This window comes from Ornithodoros turicata, chromosome 1 (genome assembly GCF_037126465.1).
Source record: "Ornithodoros turicata isolate Travis chromosome 1, ASM3712646v1, whole genome shotgun sequence".
Taxonomy (NCBI): Eukaryota; Metazoa; Arthropoda; class Arachnida; order Ixodida; family Argasidae; genus Ornithodoros; species Ornithodoros turicata.
Window position 1 is genome coordinate 142,829,222 of NC_088201.1, and position 21,490 is coordinate 142,850,711.

General features: G+C 44.7%; 3 protein-coding genes across 3 annotated transcripts; 2 read left to right on the forward strand and 1 right to left on the reverse strand.

The window, feature by feature from the left end:
• Positions 1-2,811: 2,811 nt before the first annotated feature.
• LOC135386277 (uncharacterized) lies at positions 2,812-21,002 on the forward strand. The gene is made up of 4 exons (XM_064616109.1): positions 2,812-3,098; positions 19,217-19,282; positions 20,816-20,895; positions 20,984-21,002. The coding sequence occupies exons 1-4, from the start codon at positions 2,904-2,906 to the stop codon at positions 21,000-21,002; spliced, it is 360 nt and encodes a 119-aa protein (XP_064472179.1). The 5' UTR covers positions 2,812-2,903.
• Positions 8,280-10,132, forward strand: LOC135379106 (uncharacterized). The gene is made up of 5 exons (XM_064612361.1): positions 8,280-8,363; positions 8,431-8,715; positions 9,012-9,098; positions 9,153-9,317; positions 9,958-10,132. Exons 1-5 carry the CDS (start codon positions 8,280-8,282, stop codon positions 10,024-10,026), a joined length of 690 nt encoding a protein of 229 aa, XP_064468431.1. The 3' UTR covers positions 10,027-10,132.
• Positions 12,950-15,166, reverse strand: LOC135379126 (putative nuclease HARBI1). Its single transcript, XM_064612380.1, has 3 exons — positions 14,895-15,166; positions 13,156-13,425; positions 12,950-13,071 (listed from the first exon to the last, which is right to left on the reverse strand). Exons 1-3 carry the CDS (start codon positions 15,076-15,078, stop codon positions 12,950-12,952), a joined length of 576 nt encoding a protein of 191 aa, XP_064468450.1. The 5' UTR covers positions 15,079-15,166.
• Positions 21,003-21,490: the final 488 nt, after the last annotated feature.

Below are 21,490 nucleotides of genomic sequence, written 5' to 3' on the forward strand. Positions count from 1 at the left end.
CAATCGGTCCTATCGCTACCGAAAAAGCGGTACCGCATGCAGTTTTTCTTCTTTTTTTTTTTTTTTTGCGCAGAAGCAGGCTTTTTTAACGCGGAGTCAAACCACCAGCTCGCCTGCGTTTGTACCATTTTGTCACTCTCGCTACCGTCTGCGGCGCTGAGGCACCTAGAAATCGCTCTCCAAACAAATCGTCCACGGGTGGAGCGTTCGTACGTCGAAATGCCTTTGCACCGAAATGTCCGTGCACCGAAATGTCTGTGCACCGAAATGTCCGTGCTCCGAAGCGTCCGTGCACCGAAATGTCCGTGCACCGAGACGTCCGTGCACCGAGACGTCCGTGCACCGAAATGTCCGTGCACCGAAATGTCCTAGACCCCCCTGCTCCAAATCCCCTTCGATATCGGACAGGGGGGATACCGATGGTCACCAGTATCCTTGGTCGCCATAATCCTTGAGTGATTACTACCCAAGCAGCAAAATGTACTGAAAGTCGAGTGCAATAGGGGTGGACGGGTAGGTGGAAGGCCTTGAACAGACTGATGAAACTAAAGAACATTGATAAGACACATACCCTCCACCCCTATTGCACTCGACTTTCAGTACATTGTGCTGCTTGGGTACTGTCATCCGTTGTGTCCGCATCAAGGATGAAGCGGCGTTTGCAGCTGAGTACCAGATTATGGAGTACACATGCAGCCATTATCTGTTTGCGTATCATGATACTGTCACGCATGTGCACATATTTGAGTCGTCGAAACTTTCCTTTTAGGTGAGCGAAGGCCCTCTCAGTTACTCCTCGTTCAAAGAAGCTCGTGACTTGCTTTTTGTTGTAACGAACCTGCACATTCGACAGGTGGCCATTATCCCTATAGGGTGGCATCCGATGCACTTGTAGTGGGTATGCCGAGTCCCCTAGTATGTGCCGATCTTCAGGCAAGGTACTTATTATTTGTCCAAGGCCTGAATTTGCAAAAAACGCTTGCATCATGCATGCGGCTAAGGGAGCCAACAAAGACGTGTGTGAAGATCATTTGATTGTTGGAACAGTCTTGAAGTACGAGAGATTGAAAGTCTTTAAGGTTATAATCTGCTGACTGCTCTTCGCGAGGTGCGTTTATTTCGATGTGGCACGCATCAATGGCGCCAACCACACCTGGGAAACCCCATTTGCTTTTAAAGTGGGCGACTTCAGAGTCTATATTGGATGGCCAGCAGATGTAGTGTGTTGTACATCTTGACCAGATGTGATGCCAATCATCTGTTTAACAATGTAAAATAAGTTTCCCTTGTTCATTCCGAATCTGTCAGCAACTCTTCTATAGGACTCCTGGTTTGCAAGGAGCCAGAGGGTTACAAGGATCTTTGTTGTTCTCGGTACCCTTTCTGCAGTGGACTTCACTAGTTCAGGTTCTGTTATCTGGAGGAGCGTCTTGTGTGTAAAGAAAAGGAGTGTATCTAGAAGCTGATAGAGTCTGTTTCAGGCCTGGCCTCACCAACACCGATTAACATTTGAACCGATATGAATAGTTTTCCGGTGTAGTACCATATAACTACACCCCCATTTTTTTGCAACACACCCTGAGCTTCCGGTTCTGAGATACACTACTGCTTTGAACCGGGGTCGAAGAGTTGCTAAAAATTTATTTTCTACAAATGTTTGTTGGTGATGTGATGAATGTTTCTGTGACTCCCGTTAGTGAAGTAGCATTAGGTATTAAATTCAAGTTAAAGGACCGTTGATATCGGTTCAAATGCTAAAGGGCGTTGGTGAAACAGGGCCTAAGTCGTTTATTCCTTACTTCAAAAGTTTCACAGTACATGCGAAAATGCTCTTTAAATTGATCTTCGTTTTGTACTTAGAGACAACTTGGTGTATGTGCGCTTCAATGCCGCGTATTCTCGGCACGGAGGTTGCCCCTGAAGATGGCTCACTGTTCCATGTACGAATAAAAGACCAGTGGTGCACAAGAGCTCGTGGTTTGGGTGCCTTGTCAAAAATCTTACCATCGCCGAACGCTTTTGTTAACCCAATTAACAAAACTTTCCAGCGCTTGCATCTCTGCTTCTCCACCGCCGCACAAAACTCATCAAAATCGTCGTCGTCCTGCAGGATGTGAACAATTTGGGATAGTGAGTGTGCGATGAAAAAAACGAGTACATGTTCACCGGCTGATAAAGAGCAGGCGGGCGCCTTCCCGCGGTTTTTCGAGCGCAAATTTCTGCGAGTGGAAGTGGCTAGAAGAGAGTTCAGTGTTTCATGGGAACGTTAAGCACTGACGCCTGCCGGGGCCTGATGGAGTCACTCCACTCGGAGCGCAGGTGTCCCGACTCAACGCGGCCATTGATTCAATCGTCGGAACCTTCTCCCTGCCATCGGGTGAACAGGACGAGGCTCAAGACAGGGTATGAATACTGTTACTTTTGTGAGACACTCATTGTGCATACGCCGTTTTCAACGACGTTTGAACGATTCAAATACGATCCACAAAATGCTGAATACGCTGCTCCGACTCAAAACTCCAAGAAATGCTTTCTTTGTTTTTAAAGCCTTCGACAACACGTTATAAAACTCTTGCAGAACACACAGTAGATGCATCCTACGCACCTCTTAGAAACCTATTTTTTCGACGCCTACGAGCTTTCTACGAGTTATGAGCTTTATTTATGCTGTTGGTATTGAGTTTAAAATTTACGAGGCGTTTCGAAAAGGTTTTCATTGTACGACGGTGTGCTCTCCTTCTGCATGCAAGCGCATGAAAAGAACAATGGAAATAACATACTTTCGAATACATCGGCCCTAGCAGCCACGAATAAGACATTCTTCGTGTTCTAGTCCACTTCACTGGAATACGAAGAGCGAGATTCAGAGAAAGAGATTGGAAAAAGGTTTCACGTGCGATACCATGAGTTTGGCGCGTCAAGAAATATCGGTGCTTCTACTAACGTTCACGCTAGCAGTTAACGGAATTTGCGCCTCTGAGGATTCTGAACGGGAATTCATCCTGCTTGATCCAAACGGTGAAGAAGCGAAGGATGCCGCCCAGTTTGCAGTGGAAGCCCAGGGGGTTACCCTTGTAAAGGTCAACAGAGCGGAGATGGTAAGCGAGAGTTATTAATGCTGTGGAGTGGAATATTTTTGCACTGCCTTGATTAGGCAGACTACCAATAGCTTCTTTAAGAGCACACGGCAACTGCATGTACTAAACCGAAACAGCAAGCGGATGAGAATCGCACGACGGAACCTGAACGTAGACATTGTTTGCGCTACATTTGGAATGCATGCCGAATCGAATGCACATTTCTAATGCAATGCCGTGCACGATGAATGAAATAATAGGTACATGTCATTGATACAAGTTATAGGGTGGCATTCATAAAATATTTAGTCAGCCGTGTGATGTGTGGAGTACTCATAACGACCACAGTAATTGTAGAACAGCGCTGTTATCTTCACTGACAATGTTTCTAGAGCATGTCGAATAACGCTAAAATGCATTCCCAGAATTGCGGGACACCTACTCTTAAAGTTGGCTTAACCTGCGAGCTCGATGCCCTCCATTGAAGCTATACATTTAGTCTGCTTTCCATAAAATATCCATTAGTACTGAGGGTTTGAAAAAAGTGTCCACATCTAGGCGTGACGGCAGAAGGTTCCTCGATTGTCCACAAGTGGATTGGTAGCTCGAGACCTCACACTTCTTTTTCTGAGAGACTTGTTTTCGCCGTGTTGGCTTCATGGCAGAATACATTGGCGTGTCTTAATCCTTTAATTACGTGAAAACTAGGGCATCCCCAAAAAGTGTCCACATTGGACATGAAAGACATCCGCTCACAACGTGACCTGCGTTGCTATTAATCATAAGAAACGCGCATTTGAAGGGATAGCATGGTTTGCTCATAATGTTCCTTGTGAGTGTAGCACATGAGTGCGCATGTGTAGCACATGTGTGGGAAGAAAGGAGGTTACATTGACACGCCACACGAGGGGGGAAAAGGTTACAAGCCGTCGGGTGACCTCATTTTTGATAAGATAGCTCTGATTACCGCACTCACCGCGCGTGTTTGTTCCGTGGGTAAGGCTTGTGACCCTTTCCCTCCTTGTGTGGCGTGTTAATGTAACCTTCTTTCTTCGAAGATTTGCACTCAAACTACGGGCCGTCAAAAAGGAGGTGGAGCCAAGGGCTCATTTCCACGGATTTTCGGCGAATTTATTTCGGCAATTGTCATTGCATTACGAATGGGATTTTGTGCTATACTGAGTAAAATGACCACGGGGAACCCATTTCCGCAAAGAAAACGTTAGGTTTCCTCGGGTTTCCGTCAATTGAAATGAAATAAAAATGTTTCCAATACGTGGCAAAACTTATAGTCAGAAAAAAATCTCTTGACCGCATGTCTCTCCGGGTTCAACGTTTTTTTACTATGAATTTCTATCATGGTTGGTGGACCACCCTGTATTAATTTCCACTAAAGGTTACACTAAGGCCATAGCTGCATTTGCATCATGAAATTGTTCACAAATAGACCAATCTATCTACCGTGGCGTCGCTCATGATCATAGTCGGCGCCACCAATTATTAACATTAAGATCTCGCCTTTCTCACGCAGACCAATCATTTCGCTGCACGAACTTCTATAGCGCGATTTTTTATTTCGCAACGAAATTCAACCAACAGAAAAGGCTTGATGCATATTTCAATTCTGAGCCACGCGTTGCGTTTTTTTTTTTTTTACCTGAGCACGAGCTCTCGTGCGTGCCCCGCGTGCCCACAGTGTTATTGCCGTGCAGATGACGTTAAAAGTTCTCTTTCTTATCTCTCCTCCTCGTCCCTCCCCGAATTTTTCCTCCTGCCACATCCTCGTGCAAATCTGTCAAGTCGGCTTTCTTGCATGGCTGTCTGCCATCCCGCGAAGCCGGCTTTATGTGTCGTGTCCCTGAATTCTGGTCATGTGGGTTGGCGGGTTTGGTATCGTTAATTAAAATCCGTAAAACCCCTAGCATCACGAATTTTTACCACTTTCCAAGGAAGCCAAGCATACATCAAAGACCTTTATGATTGTGCTGTACGTCCTAACTGCTGATAATAAGCAGTGTTTAATACTAGAACTATGCCATGTCGATTGACACCAGTTTAACGAGTACTGTAATTACACGCGTATAATCCACACCGCTGATAATCCCCAGGACCCGTTTTTAGGAACATTTTGAAAGATGCAGATAAGCCGCGGGCGATGCGACGCGACTGATCTGTGCGGTAAACCAGGGATGCAGATACAAAATCAATAGTGGCTTTAATGCAGTGAAAACGGCTATCACTTATTTGACACAAAGGAGGCTAACATAGGGAATACTAGAGATAGGATCACTAAGGCTGAAAGCTGTGTCAGTGGCTTCTGTCGAGATGCCGTGCCGATGCAGATGGCCACGACTGCTGCCTTCTCGTCAAATAATGACTGACGCTTAGCTTACCTCGTTTCATCCCGGTATCAGACTGTTTAATGAACACTTCCTAGGGGTCTTCCGACAAAGGAGACCATAGAGACGGCCATAAACCATGTGGTACATACTGCGAGGTCGGCATGGTGCACAACAAAGGAGGTCAGTTCTAGTGTTGCAGATCTAGATCTGGATCGGATTTTACCCTTGTTTTTTTTTTTTTCGTGGATCGACGGGTCTAGAAGCCCCTGATTCGCCTTGTGCGTACAGTAGCAGGGCGGTTTTGTTCCGGAAAACACGAGGCACTATAGGCAATTTCCTTAAAACCGGGGTATAGGGAAAATACCAGAGAAAAATAGTCATCAGATAAGTCGCAGAGCGCTCAAGTCACGGCACTTGACTGGCTTTGCACTGGGCTTTCAGAGGTGTCTTACGAGACCCTGACGGGAGGCATCACGTGCCACGTGACCTTCTGACGCCATCCGCTCAAACGTTGCCTGCCTGCGTACTGCTGATGATGGCCCAACAAGGCCGAAACAGCTGTCCAGTACTGACATGGCTACGTTTGACTTACAAATATACATACATATATATATATATATATATATATATATATATATATGAGCGAAACGTGACGTGGGCGACGTGACGGCGCGACGTGACGTGAGCGAAAGCCGGCACTTTACAAACGCTACCTGGATGATATATTTATCATCTGGCCACATTCAGAAAGGGACCTCATAGAATTCATAAATGATCTCAACCAATTTCATCCCACTATTAAGTTCACCCACACGTATTCAACTGCAACTGTTAACTTCCTAGATGTTCAGGTAAGACTACAAGACGCTATAGCTATAGCTATAGACACTATAGCATACTTCAGCAATCCGAGCGCACAAAGGAAATTTTTCCGCAGGCACCTCGTGTCACCTACAGGCGCGCACGCAATCTGCTAGATAGCTTAGTTCATTCTAAAATCAACGAACCAAATGATTCACCAATGGGTTGTCACCCATGTGAAGGCCGCAGATGTCAAATATGCAAATCAATGCAAAACACCACCATAGCCGAAAGTACTAGTTCTCACTTCAGAGTGACAATTAGAGCAAACCTAGACTGTAATTCGTCCAACGTTATCTATCTCCTTCAATGTAACGCATGCCAAGCACAGTACGTGGGCCAGACAAAAACCGCATTCAGAATCAAATTTAACAATCACCGATCGGACGTGACGAAAAAACCGAATCTTTCAGTTTCACGCCATTTTAGCCAGCCAGGGCATTCAATTAACGATGTTTCAATTTTCCTTCTTGAAACAAACTTCAGTTCCGACCGGTGCCGAGAACAGCGCGAATCTTACCTTATCTACAAATTCCAATCTATCATAAACGAGGACCCCGGTGTAATGTCAACAATAAGAAACTTATCTGCTTAGATAGTGTACTGCTGCGTGTTCCCCTTTTCTTTGCAGAACAACAGTCCACAACCCTTGGATTCCATCCCACCTCCCGGACTATGACCTCTTCACCGGACATGACTCAACCACTTCCTTGTACTTGACCTGCTGACGGCCGCCAGGTGGCGGGACCCCCCGATTGTGACGTCATTGTAGCACTGTATAAAACTCCAAGTGTCATTTGTCATTCTTCAGTCCTGACGAAGGCGGAGCTTCCGCCGCAACGTTGACTTCCCCCTTAACTTTCCACTAGTAAATAAATAACTCCCCCTCTTTCTACTTCCTACATCTTCGTTGTCTGCCTCATGTTTTGTTAGTACCTATATATATATATATATATACTACAAAATTTAGGTTCGAACGACCAGGATGTTGAATATAGATAGGGGAGAAAAGACACCAGAGACTGAAGTAGGGAGTAGGGGAAGTTATTTATTAAGCTGGCACTTAAACTAAGGGTCTGGGGAAGTCTACGTTTCGGCGGAAGCTCCGCCTTCTTCGGGACTGAGACGAAAATCTATGTACAAGGTCTTTTAAAAGGTTACAAAAGTGTAACCTTTTGTAACCTTTGTAACCTTTGTAACCTTTGTAACCTTTGTAACCTTTTGTAACCTTTTAAAAGACCTTGTACATAGATTTTCGTCTCAGTCCCGAAGAAGGCGGAGCTTCCGCCGAAACGTAGACTTCCCCAGACCCTTAGTTTAAATGCCAGCTTAATAAATAACTTCCCCTACTCCCTACTTCAGTCTCTGGTGTCTTTTCTCCCCTATCTATAGATATATATATATATATGTAGATACTCATGGAACGATGCGACAGCACCAGACGACACGTGTTTCGCCGTGTTTGCGGCTCGTCAGCTCTGGGGCGCGTTGCTGGCGAAATAGTGACATCGTGACTCGTCATCGGCATTCGTGGTCGTGATTTTCTCCTTGCTCAAGTGACGAAACACGAAAGATGGCCAGCAACGCGATATTGACACATCGGCATTTCATACCTCCTCTCCGCTTTGTATCCGCTGCCTCGACACCGGATGGTCCCGAGCGAATAATATTTGCGCTTATAAAGCATAAAATGAACAATGCTTGTAATTTATATTGCTTTAAAATCGTTCTGAAAATAAAAGTACATGACCGTACGATCTAAATACAACGGTTCTGCACCACCAATGCAGACGAACCAATCACAAGGCAGCAGTGTCGTCTGCTAAGCTTAAGTTTCGTGCGCGCGGCAACGCTTGATTATTACTTCGGCGCTTTTTTGTCAGAAGGATCTTTCTGTCTTACGGAAACATTTCAGGTGAGACAAATCACTGAACTCCGTTTTACACATTGTCACAAACCATTTCCAGCACGCATGAACAATATTTTCGTTGCAGTCACCATGTCGATGTCGGAGGCTCAGAAGCTGCTGCTATTGTCTTACATGGAGCAGTCCCCCGAACTCTGCAACAACAGAAGTTTCATGGTTGGGGAGACAAAGCAGCAGCGCAAAGCGAAATGGGACGCAATTGCTGCCTCTCTTAACGCGATAGGCGGCATCCAAAAGGACGCCACCGGATGGCAGCTCATTTGGAAGAGCTGGAGGTACCAACATTTGCAACATCGGGGGCACTGGTGGAGGGGCAGGTACGGCAGTAAACGCAACGACGGAGCCTGGAGAAGAAGGAGGAACGCGCGTGGTGGACGTCGCTGCGAACCTGCAGGGGCTAGATGCTAGGGTCATGGCCCTTGTGGGGTGGGATACCCTAGGCGGTATTGCGGGCAGCCACAATGTTGCCCCACAAGGGACTGTTACACTGACGGATGTCGTCGTCGTTGTAAGAACCCAAAATATATAAGCTATATATTACTGTGCAACCCAGACACATAGAGCCAGTATACAGGGTGTTTGCTCTAACGTGTCCAGAAATTGTATTTAAAGCGAGCGATAAAAGAGAAACGAGCGCTACTTTTCAGCTACTTGACTAAGAAACAGGTGCTAGTAGTGAAGCAATACCTGTTTCTTATTCAAGTAGCAGAAAAGTACCACTTGCTTGTTTTTTTATCGCTCGCTTTAAATATAATTTCTGGATACGTTAGAGCAAACACCCAGTATATCATTTGCTACCAGCAGAGTGCCCAAGCACCAGCAGAAGAGCCTGCAGAAATAGAAGACCCTGTACGGCAAGAAGAGTCTGCATCAGCAGAAGCCCCTACAATGGTGGGCATGTGTTGCAACAGACGAAGGCAGAGGTAGTAACGCTGTTTTGTACAGGCTCCAGAACCAGCGGGGAGCAGTGGCATGGTGCAACCTCGCCCGAACAGCCAGCCAGGAGCACGGGTTCAACGTCGCAGAAGGCGGAGGGTGCCGATCAACATTGCACAGCAGATTTTAGCGGCTCAGAGAACTCTTGTTGACCGCATTGACCGACTCACCGAGGTAATGTAACAAAGACACTCGTGTCATGACATGTGGCCAGTTGAGGCATCCATGTAACACAACAGCAGAAGCACAAGCAATGACATAACACCAATGAAAAGTGGAAATTTAATAGATTCCACGTGCACGGCACCGAGGTACTACATACAAATATACAATAACTGTTACCAAGAATTAGAACTTACACTTGAGCATGCACAACGTGAAGAAACACACATACGCACTCTCGCACACAGTCTCAAACTAAGTGATGCGAAAATGTACATGTTATGCGCTATAGAATGTTGACCATAATGAATGACCTGGTTTATATTGCACTCCAGCGTTCTTCATATTTTTTTTTCTCTTGTACTTGCTTCGCAATAGTCTTATACATACATTTTCACTGTAAGGTTAGTAGTTAATGTAAGCTTCAAAGTTAAGTTTCACCCAGTGCGATCTGTTTGTTTTCTCCTCATAAACATGATAATTGTGTGGTGCTTTAGTGACAGCAATTAAATGCTATGTGGACAGTGGGGGTGGCCCCCATGGCGAAAAGGGGCCTTCTTATGTTGCTACACGTCCCAAAAATGAGATCACCGTTGAATTATTCCTCCATTACATCTTAATTGCAAATTTGTTTTTTTGCTTTCTCATATAGGCAATGACACCCATCAGCGAGTACTACAGGCTGAAGCTGGAGAGAATGAGGCAACAAAATGTGCCATAGTCCGGCAGGTATTCTAGTATGTTGTGTGCTCACCTTGGGTGAGTGAAACATCGTTGCTACAAAATAGCTATCAGCACGGCCTGTGCAAGTGCTGATTTTCGACACTGAAATGAATATGAGGGAAACAGTCATAACCAGAGAAGAGAGGACTGAAGCTAACATTTTAAAAAACTGGAAGAAAATCTTTATAACCTTAGTGCAAAGTAAAACGTGCAAGCAGAAATAAAGCAACGCAGAAAGGAACACGCATGTTGTGAATACTTGATATATGTTTAAACAAGGCAGAAAACCATTCAGGAGCATTAAATGTGAACTTGCAGAACAAACTGACACACTTTAAGTGAGAACATTCTCTCGCTAGATATGACTGCAATGCCACCGTGCTGTTATTCAGAAACCTCACACAACGTGGATAACTCGATATCATTGTCATCATGTATCTCTCTCTCTCTCTCTCGATTTTGTTGCATTACATGAAACATAAAATATTACATATACCGTAATTTCACACGTATAAGCCGCACCGCAGATTAGCCGCAGGACGCGTTCTTAGGAACGTTTTGAAATTTTTCTGGCGGATAAGCTGCACTGGCAGATAAGGCGCGGGCAATACGAGACGACTCATTTGTGCGACAAACGAAACCATAAAGGCGGCCATAAACCCTGTGGTCCATACTCCAAGTCGGCATAGTGTTCAACAAAGGAGGTCAGCTCTAGAGTTTTACAAATATCGGATTGTGCCCTTGTTTGGCGTTTTTCATGGATTGACGGGTCAGTGGTCTTGCAGTAGACGTGAATCACTGTCACCACTTTCGTTAAAGCTGCTTGGAGGAATGCACTAGGAAGATCAATCTACTCGAATGTGGACCCGTCCCTGTTCGTGCATCGGCGGGGCAGAACTAGTCCAGAGACATTGTCGGCCCTTTCATTAAAACCGACGTATGGGGAAGATGCCAGGAAAAAATAGTCATCAGATAAGCCACACCGGTGGATAAGCCGCGGAGCGTCCGTGAGAGAAAAAAATCGCGCATAAGCCACGGCTAATACGTGTGAAATTACAGTACTTGCAGGCCTAGTTACTCCAGAAGCTACTTACAAAGGTGAAATCACCAGCATATTTACAATACTGAATATTTTAACAGCACTGAAAATGGAAGAAATTGTAAAGCATCAGAAATATTGCCTTATTATCTGGCTCCTTCTAGACAGTCCCCTGGTTACAACAGATAAATCATCGGCTTCGTCGATGTCTATATCCAACGCTCCTGCACTGTTATCCTCATAGTTCTCTGGTTCTTCCTCATATGCTGGCTCAGGAGTGTTGTATTTGTGGCACATGTTGTGCAGAATTCCACATGCTGTTATTATGTTGGAGGCCCGATCCGGTGAGAAGTGTAGTGTCCTGTATCGCTGCAGGCATCTGGACCTCATTTTCAGAACACCAAATGTTTGCTCAACTCGGACCCTTGTTTTACGATGGGCTTCATTGTATGCTTCCTCGCTACTCGTTGCAGGGCTGCGAACTGGGGTCATGAGCCAGGGCTCAAGAGGATAGCCGAGGTCACCTGAGGGAAAATAAAGAGCAGAAAACTGAAGACACGTCCTATGTGATCATACAGCTGCATGGCAACATGTGTATATAGTGTATATATGTATATAGTGTACTTTCAATATTTCTTGCTTCGTGACAAACACATTGTGTGCACACCATATTTTAGTTATCATCCTAGATTTGTCATATGTGCGAGGGCATCCAGGACATACATTTCACCTGTGTACAGCATTTTGGATACATCTAAATTTCAATAAACATTAACATCACTTCTCGTAATGTCTCTTAAAATGCAATTCTATTTTCTCTTTCGGCATAGCAAACTCTCATAAATTGAAACCCCAATTTCGTTTGAATTGGGTCATTTTTTTGTCAGTGATTGTCAGTGACAGTGAAATTTCGAGGCAGGCGCACAGCATTTTGCATACATCGCCCCTAATTTTCTGAAAGGCCTTCTAATGAATAATCTGTTACTCATGCTCCCCTTTATTTTATCGGCCCTCTTTTTTGTGAGCAGATGTGCAAATGAACTGAGAACGTAGTGAGCATGAGTGAGTGAAAATTTCTAGCACTGACTTCTGTACACATGCTGCCCAGAAAACACCATAGTTGTGCAATGGTGTTGCACAGCTATGATGCAACACCATTGATTGACAATGTTGAATGACATATAACTATGTTATTGTAAATACATAAGTTGCTTGTATCAATTATTAACCACAGATAAACATTTTCTAAAACGTTACATGTCGGAAGGGTAGGTAGAACAGTGATTATAGACATGCATTATATGTGATTATAGTCATATTTGTACACTCTCGACACAATCACTTGTCGTACTCCACTTGAAGATCACGTTACATCAGGGTGGGACACAGATTTCTTTGTTCGATGACGGGGAAAGGTGATGGCATGATGGGAAAGCCCAGACCTATGGGCTTGCTACTCCCGATGAATGAAACCTGATTACGTGGCTAGTACAATCTAACCACTAGCACTTGCGCTTCTGAAGCAAGCACTAGTTTACTAGCAGCATAGTGAGCAGCTTTCTGCTGAAGGTGTTTTTCTTTTTTTCAGTACACAGTCTTGCGCAGATAACTGCTTACCACGCAAACAAATGTGGAAATATTTTGCTTTACTGTTTCTTCTCTCGCAGGAGTGGAATGTATACTTGCCTAAAAGCCATTCGCCATCTGCAAACAGTTGAGGAGCCTGGCGACGGAGGTCACACAAACTCCATATAAATGAATCGTGGCAGCTCCCTGGGTAGCATGCATTTAGGTAAAGGATGCGGCGAGTAGCGTCCGACACTTGTTAAAATTTTATGGATATGAAAGAGGAATATGTATGCTAAGCTATCGTATATGAAATCTACCTTACCCCAAGCACGTTGATGGCATGGTATCCCTTGTGGCAGTAATAGTTACCATCCACAAAACGTTGGTCTGTCCTGCTTGGAGCCATTATTGAAATCGCTGTCCCATCAATTGCGCCTGAAAAGTTAGAATGTGGTCGGTAAGCATAAGTTTTACATGTTTTAGAATACAACATTATGCTGTAAAGTCACGTTGACGTACCAAGGCAGCCAGGCAGACCTGCAATCTCGTAAAAGCCTCGTTTTACCCTCAACTTTTCCTCGGGTGACATGGGAAACTTCAGGTATCGCGGGGCAAGGTTACGGATGATTGCAGTGCTGACATCATGAATGGACTCCGACACTGGTCGCTTGCTCGTAAGGAAGTCTTCCTCCTCTGCGATGTTGCTAAGAAACGCACCAGTTGCGTAAAATCTAAGTGCCATAAGCACCCTTTGCGCAACTGGTAGAGTGGTGCTGCGCCATTGCTGTGCTGTAAATGGACATAATATTTCCATAAGTGCACATACATAGGGGTATAGCCTATAGGTGTATCGGTACTTTAGGCCTGTGTACTATATCTGTGTAACACAGAGTTATTAACCGTACTGAGACCATAACTGAGAAAACAAGCTCGCCCATTGCAAAAGTCTGATGCAATCGGGCAAACCGACCTCTGCAAAACAAGATAGGAAATCCAAGAGGTGTGAAGCAGAGTGAAACGTTCACTCAAAGGAACTCTGTTTATAAATGAATCCGAGAGGTAAGTATGGGGCAGTGATTTCCCCAGAAATTCACTGTGCCGACCTTTCAAGGGGGAAGGGGGGTATGCTTGGTGAAAATTCCACTTACAGAAGTTTTCTTAGACACAGAAGGAATTGTAGCACAATAGCGACATCTGCACAACTTTCCCGTTTTATTTGTACATGTTATTACGTTAGAACACAGTACATTAGAATACAGATTCATTATGAAGGGAATTTTAACATAATGCATAATCGCATGACCGACAAAGGAAAAAGACTAGCACCCTGTCTCACGAACTCAATGAGAACCTAGCAACCAACGGAGGAAACCTTAGACGAAAAAAAGCAGAACAGCTCGCTTGACTGAGTTGGGCGCAAATGGTTCTTAATGATCCACATTGAGTGTGCGTGCCCGCACGCATTCTTGCTCGTATATGTGCGCAATATATGTATTTGACAGTTACTTTCAAATGATTTTGGACAAATGCATGGTACGATCATCTGCATGACTGTGGTCATACAGCAAAAGCTTGACAGTACAGGATGTAATTCGCTGCGCCGGACTCACTACATGGTCGAGCTGGGTGGGGTCACCTGAGCAATTTCAGGGGGGGGGGGGTTGCAAAAATCCAGGGAGGGTGTACACCCCCCCTGGGGGGTGTAGGGAAATCCCTGGTATGGGGGCTACAGAGAGCTTCCCTGAAACCGTGAAACAGCAGCTGACCGACAGGCACTTCATTTTCTTTTCCCATTCCTTCTCCCCATAACAGAGCTCAGCCAATGAAGTTAGTGAAATAGTACAATACAATTGAAGACTGGTCATTACATTTTACTATTAAAGTATGATCACATACGCTTGTATTACATCACTGGTTTCAACTCGTACACATAAATAAATAGTTATTCGAGCCGGTTTGTTCCTTCGTTTACGCTACCAAAGTTGAGGTCTTTCGTTGTGAGATTATAATATCCAGTTACGCTGTTTACAAACATTGAACTAAGGGGATGTTTAGAGCATGGGTTCTAGGCGTGCACAGCCGATGTACACACGATGTAAGACTCACACTTCACACTGTACGATGCAGACGCGATACGAACGGTATTAAGAAGCCCTGCAGAAAACCCTGTTTCAAACAATGCTATATCTCGTAAACGGGACGTACGATGAGAGATCATACGTTGCTTCCAATTCTAAAGTGAACATGAGAGTACATACGTCTTTGCAGATCCCCTGCGACAGCGTCGCAAACCTCTCTGGCTGCGTCCTTGCAGAGGCGGAACTTGGCAATAAACTGCTCCTCGTCTAGCGCTGTAAAGGCGTCACGGTGTCTGCGAAAGACGCGTGCCCTTTCATCTTCGCATACGCCAGCATCAGCGAGGAACAAGTAGATATCCGCCATGTTGATGCCGATGCTTGTGTGAATGACGAGAGATTTACCGTCACTAAGCTATCGTCATTCCGTGCCGACTTCCTCGCGTCGGCATGACGGCAACGGCATGGCCAGCAACAGCATTTCGAGTGCAAGTGTCGAAATAGGTCACGTCATAGGCACGTTGTCATAGAAACACTGCCGAATGCAGACACCCTGAGCTCGCCAGCAACGCGCCCCTGGGTAGTTGCGCATCGTTCGGAATTGGCAAACCAGGGGTCGCTCAGCGAGCGATATAAACCTGGGAGGGTGACTGAGCACTCCTCAATGCCACAGTGCAAGCCAGTGAATTATAATGAGGGGGAAAGCCAGTAAAGAAACAAGTAAATTATACTAGACGTGTTTGAAATTCAAAATTACAGATTAAGATGGCCTCTATGGCTGCACGCAGAGAAACAGATACTCATGGAACGATTCGACAGCACCTGAGGACACGTGTTTCGCCGTGTTTGCGGCTCGTCAGCTCTGGGTAGCTGCGCATCGTTCGGAATTGGCAAACCAGGGGTCGCTCAGCGAGCGATATAAACCTGGGAGGGTGACTGAGCACTCCTCAATTCCACAGTGCAAGCCAGCGAATTATAATGAGGAGGAAAAGCCATTAAAGAAACAAGTAAATTATACTAGGCCTGTTTGAAATTCAAAATTACAGATTAAGATGGCTTCTATGGCTGCACGCAGAGAAACAGATGCTCATGGAACGATGCGACAGCACCAGAGGACACGTGTTTCGCCGTGTTTGCGGCTCGTCAGCTCTGGGTAGCTGCGCATCGTTCCGAATCGGCAAACCAGGGGTCGCTCAGCGAGCAATATAAACCTGGGAGGGTGACTGAGCACTCCTCGATGCCACAGTGCAAGCCAGTGAATTATAATGAGGGCAAAAAAGCCATTAAAGAAACAAGTAAATTATACTAGACCTGTTTGAAATACAAAATTACAGATCTGGTGCTGTCGCATCGTTCCATGAGTATCTGTTTCTCTGCGTGCAGCCATAGAAGCCATCTTAATCTGTGATTTTGAATTTCAAACACGTCTAGTATAATTTACTTGTTTCTTTCATGGCTTTTTTCCCCTCATTATAATTCGCTGGCAAGGACTGTGGCATTGAGTGCTCAGTCATCCTCCCAGACAAAAAGACAAAGGACTTTTTGTCCTGACGAAGACAGTGCCACTGTCGAAACGTCGACCCCTTGCCCATTTTACTTTTTAACGTCTCCCTATGTAATAAACTAGTGTTTGTAACTTTCCTAAAATCTGTTTCCGCGTCTTTTTTTTAACTTCTGTAAAACTTCGTGGCCGTTTGATAATCCATTTACCTCACCCTATATATATATAATATATATATATATATATATATATCTTGAAAAGTTGGAGTTCGATCGGACGGCTACGTAATTATAGTTGAAATAAATGGGAGACAGAAGACGAAAGTAGGGGAAGTAACAAAAAAGGGGTTTATTAAAACTTAAAAATCATAAAAGTTAGGGAGGAAGTCTACGTTACGGCGGAAGCTCCGCCTTCTTCGGGACAAAAGAGCTAAATGTGGCCACGAGGCTGATAAGGGGCTTGAGAATGACGTGGTCGGTTGGGGGAAATTCCCGCCACCTGGCGGTTGTCAATTGGGGAAATTCCAGAGCGTTTCTGTGTCAGGTCCAGGAGTGGGGTCATCGTCCTTGTGGGTCAGTGGGGACCTTGATCTGGCTGAAACGAAAAAAGGCAACAGGGTCTTATCTAGATTGTTAGACTTCTTATTGTTGACAGCATGCCAGTGTCCTCGTTAATGGCCGATCGGAATTTGTAAATTAGGTAAGATTCCCGTTGTTCCCGGGAGCGGTCGGAGGTAAAGTTCGACTGGAGAATAAAAACTGAGGCTTCGTTGATTGAATGTTCTGGTTGTTTGAAATGGCGTGAGACTGGGAGATTAGGTTTCTTGGTAACATCCGATCGGTGATCGTTGAATCTAATTCGGAAAGAAGTTTTTGTCTGACCCACGTATTGGGCCCGGCATGTGTTGCATTGGATTAGATAGATAACGTTGCATGAGTTACAGTCTACGTCTGCGTTGATCTTGACGGTAAAGTTGGAATTCGTACTTCTGACCGTTTGTGCGGTCTGCATTAACTTGCAAATCTGGCATCTCTTGCCATTACATGGATGACAGCCCGCCGGAGGGCTAGTGGGTTCGCCTACTTTAGAGCGGACCAAGCTATCTTGTAAGTTACGTGTACGTCTGTAAGCGACGCGTGGTGGATTAGGAAATATGTTTTTCGTGCGTTCTGACTGGAGAAGGATACTGTGGTGGCGGCTAAGTATGTTGTATATATATATAAATATCCCAAACATTAACAACATACTTAGCCGCCACCACAGTATCCTTCTCCAGTCCGAACGCACGAAAAACATATTTCCTAATCCACCACGCGTCGCTTACAGACGTACACGTAACTTACAAGATAGCTTGGTCCGCTCTAAAGTAGGCGAACCCACTAGCCCTCCGGCGGGCTGTCATCCATGTAATGGCAAGAGATGCCAGATTTGCAAGTTAATGCAGACCGCACAAACGGTCAGAAGTACGAATTCCAACTTTACCGTCAAGATCAACGCAGACGTAGACTGTAACTCATGCAACGTTATCTATCTAATCCAATGCAACACATGCCGGGCCCAATACGTGGGTCAGACAAAAACTTCTTTCCGAATTAGATTCAACAATCACCGATCGGATGTTACCAAGAAACCTAATCTCCCAGTCTCACGCCATTTCAAACAACCAGAACATTCAATCAACGAAGCCTCAGTTTTTATTCTCCAGTCGAACTTTACCTCCGACCGCTCCCGGGAACAACGGGAATCTTACCTAATTTACAAATTCCGATCGGCCATTAACGAGGACACTGGCATGCTGTCAACAATAAGAAGTCTAACAATCTAGATAAGACCCTGTTGCCTTTTCTCGTTTCAGCCAGATCAAGGTCCCCACTGACCCACAAGGACGATGACCCCACTCCTGGACCTGACACAGAAACGCTCTGGAATTTCCCCAATTGACAACCGCCAGGTGGCGGGAATTTCCCCCAACCGACCACGTCATTCTCAAGCCCCTTATCAGCCTCGTGGCCACATTTAGCTCTTTTGTCCCGAAGAAGGCGGAACTTCCGCCGTAACGTAGACATCCTCCCTAACTTTTATGATTTTTAAGTTTTTATTAAACCCCTTTTTTGTTACTTCCCCTACTTTCGTCTTCTGTCTCCCATTTATTTCAACTATATATATATATACTTCCGCCCAAGTCTCGTTTTTCTCTTATATATATATATATATATATATAAGCACGAAAAATCAGAAGAAGACGACAAAGCTTACAGGAAAACACAAAGGGGAGTTTATTAACACATATAGGGGTAGGGGGCGACGTTTCGGCAGTCAGCGCTGCCTTCGACGGGACAGCATAGGCGGCGCTGACTGCCGAAACGTCGACCCCTATCCCTATATGTGTTAATAAACTCCGCTTTGTGTTTTCCTGTAAGCTCTTTGTCGTCTTCTGATTTTTCGTGCTTATTTCATTCTCGTGGTCAACCGCCCTCATAAGCTCCTAATATATATATATATATATAGGTGAAAGAGAAAAACAAGACTTGGGCGGAAGTTTAGAGTGAATTAAAACATCAGAAATTTATTACAATTTTAAGGGGGAATTAAACGAGTTAATTAATTAATTAATTTTGAGCGAGTGGATTAAACAACCTCTTTGGTAAACGTTTCAGCGGAGGCTCCTCCGAAACGTTGACCATAGAGTTGTTTACTTGCTCTGTCGCGTTAATTCAGTCGCTTCCAGGTCAACGTTCCGTTGTGTCTCCCAACTCCTCTAACCCCGTCGCGCTCCCTTTTTACCTGCTTCCTGTCCCTCTCCCCCTGGCTCCTCCTCGCCACTCCCCGGCGGCGGCGCCCTCTCATAACAGCAATATCGTGGTGGCCAACCGGTGGCGACGCCGCAGGTCTCCACATGCTTTACCGCTTTTTTCATTAAGCTGCTTTCACAATTCATTTAATTCAGAAAATTTCTCCATGTTACTGTCAACAAGCAAAACTAATTATTGCTTCTCTTACGCAGATGTTTGAGAACTTGCAGTACCGAATCTTCCTTGATGTTAACGTTTGCGACGAAGCTGGGTCTTGCGTACGTATAACATTATTTGGACACGTTTTCTGTTTCAACTCTGGCCGCACTGAGTAACTCTAGCAGGGTGAATAGCGAGACTAGGCCAGAGTAGCGGAAATCAGGTGATAATTCTGCGCTGCTCAGAAGCAGAGTATGCCGGGGTAATGACGCCATGCACATGCGCACGTGACTTAGTCGTCTGCTACACACGACAGTTGCCTAACTTCTGCTTGGTCTTTATGGAGTTTGAAAGCTTTGCGTTGCGATTTAGCTTAGGAGAATGCTCTATAGTTATTTTGTGATCTACTGGAGGGTTACAACCCGGATAGAAGATTGGGTCAGAACTGCAGAGCACTTGCAAAAGTGCACTGCGTCCCGCGTCTGCATTAAATATGCCGTGTTTTCTTTTTTTATTATTATTATTAAACTGGAATAGTAAGTACGTTGCAATACCGTAGGGCAGGTTAGCAGCACTTGGTTCTTATTCATTGCGTATGATTATTTAAAAGGGTCTGGATATTTCCCGTCTCAAAATTCACAGACTCGAAACAAAGAAAATGACGATTGCCTCGTAAGGTGATACGCCGTGTCGAAAAAGCCGATGGCACTAATTAACATCTTAGCTGCACGATTCTTCGATGTCGGTCTGTGCTCATTGCCCTTGTCATTGCGGTGTCATGCTGCTCATGCTCCTTAAACAAAAAGAAAATCGTTTTTGGTGAAATGTCAGACTGAAACTGGTGCTGCATACTACTAAAGGCGCTCAAATGATGACAAGAGGACGAAGTCGCACAGGTAGATCTGCCCGTTCTCGTTTTGTTGTAGTAGTTGTAGCACTTTTAGTAGGGTACATTTCTTATAGCTAAGTACTGCACAAAGTACACGATTTGAAATGTACTTAAAGTACAAGTACTCAATAATGTAGTTAAGGTAATTTGTGTACCTGGTACTTCCTGGTAGTTGCTCACCAGCTCCCTGGACATTCGATCTTTCAAATTTGATTTTAAAAAAGTACGGAGATTGAAAGCGAGTATTTGTTATTTTTTGCGGATTTCAACATTACAAGTTACAAGCATACCGATCAACATAAAGTTTCGGGTTGATATTCACTCTCACTCCCTTTGGCGGTTTTAACTACAATCCTAAAAAAAACATGGCACACATAGTTTCCGTGCGTACGAGATTGTGTTGCTAAAGTATTACAGAACGGTGCTTACAAAGAGGTGCCCGATGACCGTACAAAGTGTATGTGTACCTAATGCATTTTATTAGTGATCCTCTGGAGACACGGCGAAGCACGAGGCGTACTGTTCCGAGTTAGCGGGTCCACTGGAAGCGGTGAAATCAGAACAATAATTTTACTTATATCATAAAAACGTCATGGGCAACAATAATTTACGTCCATATTCAACGATAAGCGAAATTTGTTCCTGAGACCAATTTAAATGATCTGTGGAACTTCAGCAAATCCACTACTGTGGGACGAAATAGTAAAATAGAGAGGAGGTACGTGCCAAAAGTTTATTGGATTTCTTTCTCTTTCGTCCTCAGGTCTTGCGCGACTGTTTCGCTCATGTCATCCAGCCCACGCAGTATCCAGAACGGTTCCTCAAAGATTTTTTATACATACGGTATGAAACGAATTTTGTCTGTGCATTCACGTTGTCTGTGCCCTTATCATTCACTCCATGATTGACTGCGGCTCTCTGTTTTTCGCAGTGTGCTCTGTACTCTTTAACGCAATGTCTTTAATATCCATTGGCGCACAAACTGAAGGCTACGAAGGTGTCCTCCTGGGACTGTGACACCAAGCTTAAATGACGCCGTATAAATGAGAGAGAAGTGTATGGATGTGAATCTGCATTACAAAATTTATCAAAAAAACGGGTAATAGGCGCCCTGCAAATCGGCACCGCGAATGTCGAAAGTCATCCGACAGCGGCATCTGCGGCAGCCGGGGAAGAGTAGTAATATTCATATGTCGTGTTATATTACAACGACATTGTATGTTGTAGAAAGCAGAATAATAATGCTAATAGGTAACACGTTCATTCTAAAGAATTATATTATTTATTTATTTATGGTTGTACCTCAGAGGCCCTGCGGGCGTTACATGAGGGAGGGAAGGCAAAAAAGAGGAAAAACACATCAAAGCAACAAGACATTTACAGTGAGTACAATGAGAGCAAAGTGCTACAATATGAGAAATCATAAAAAATGAACCTA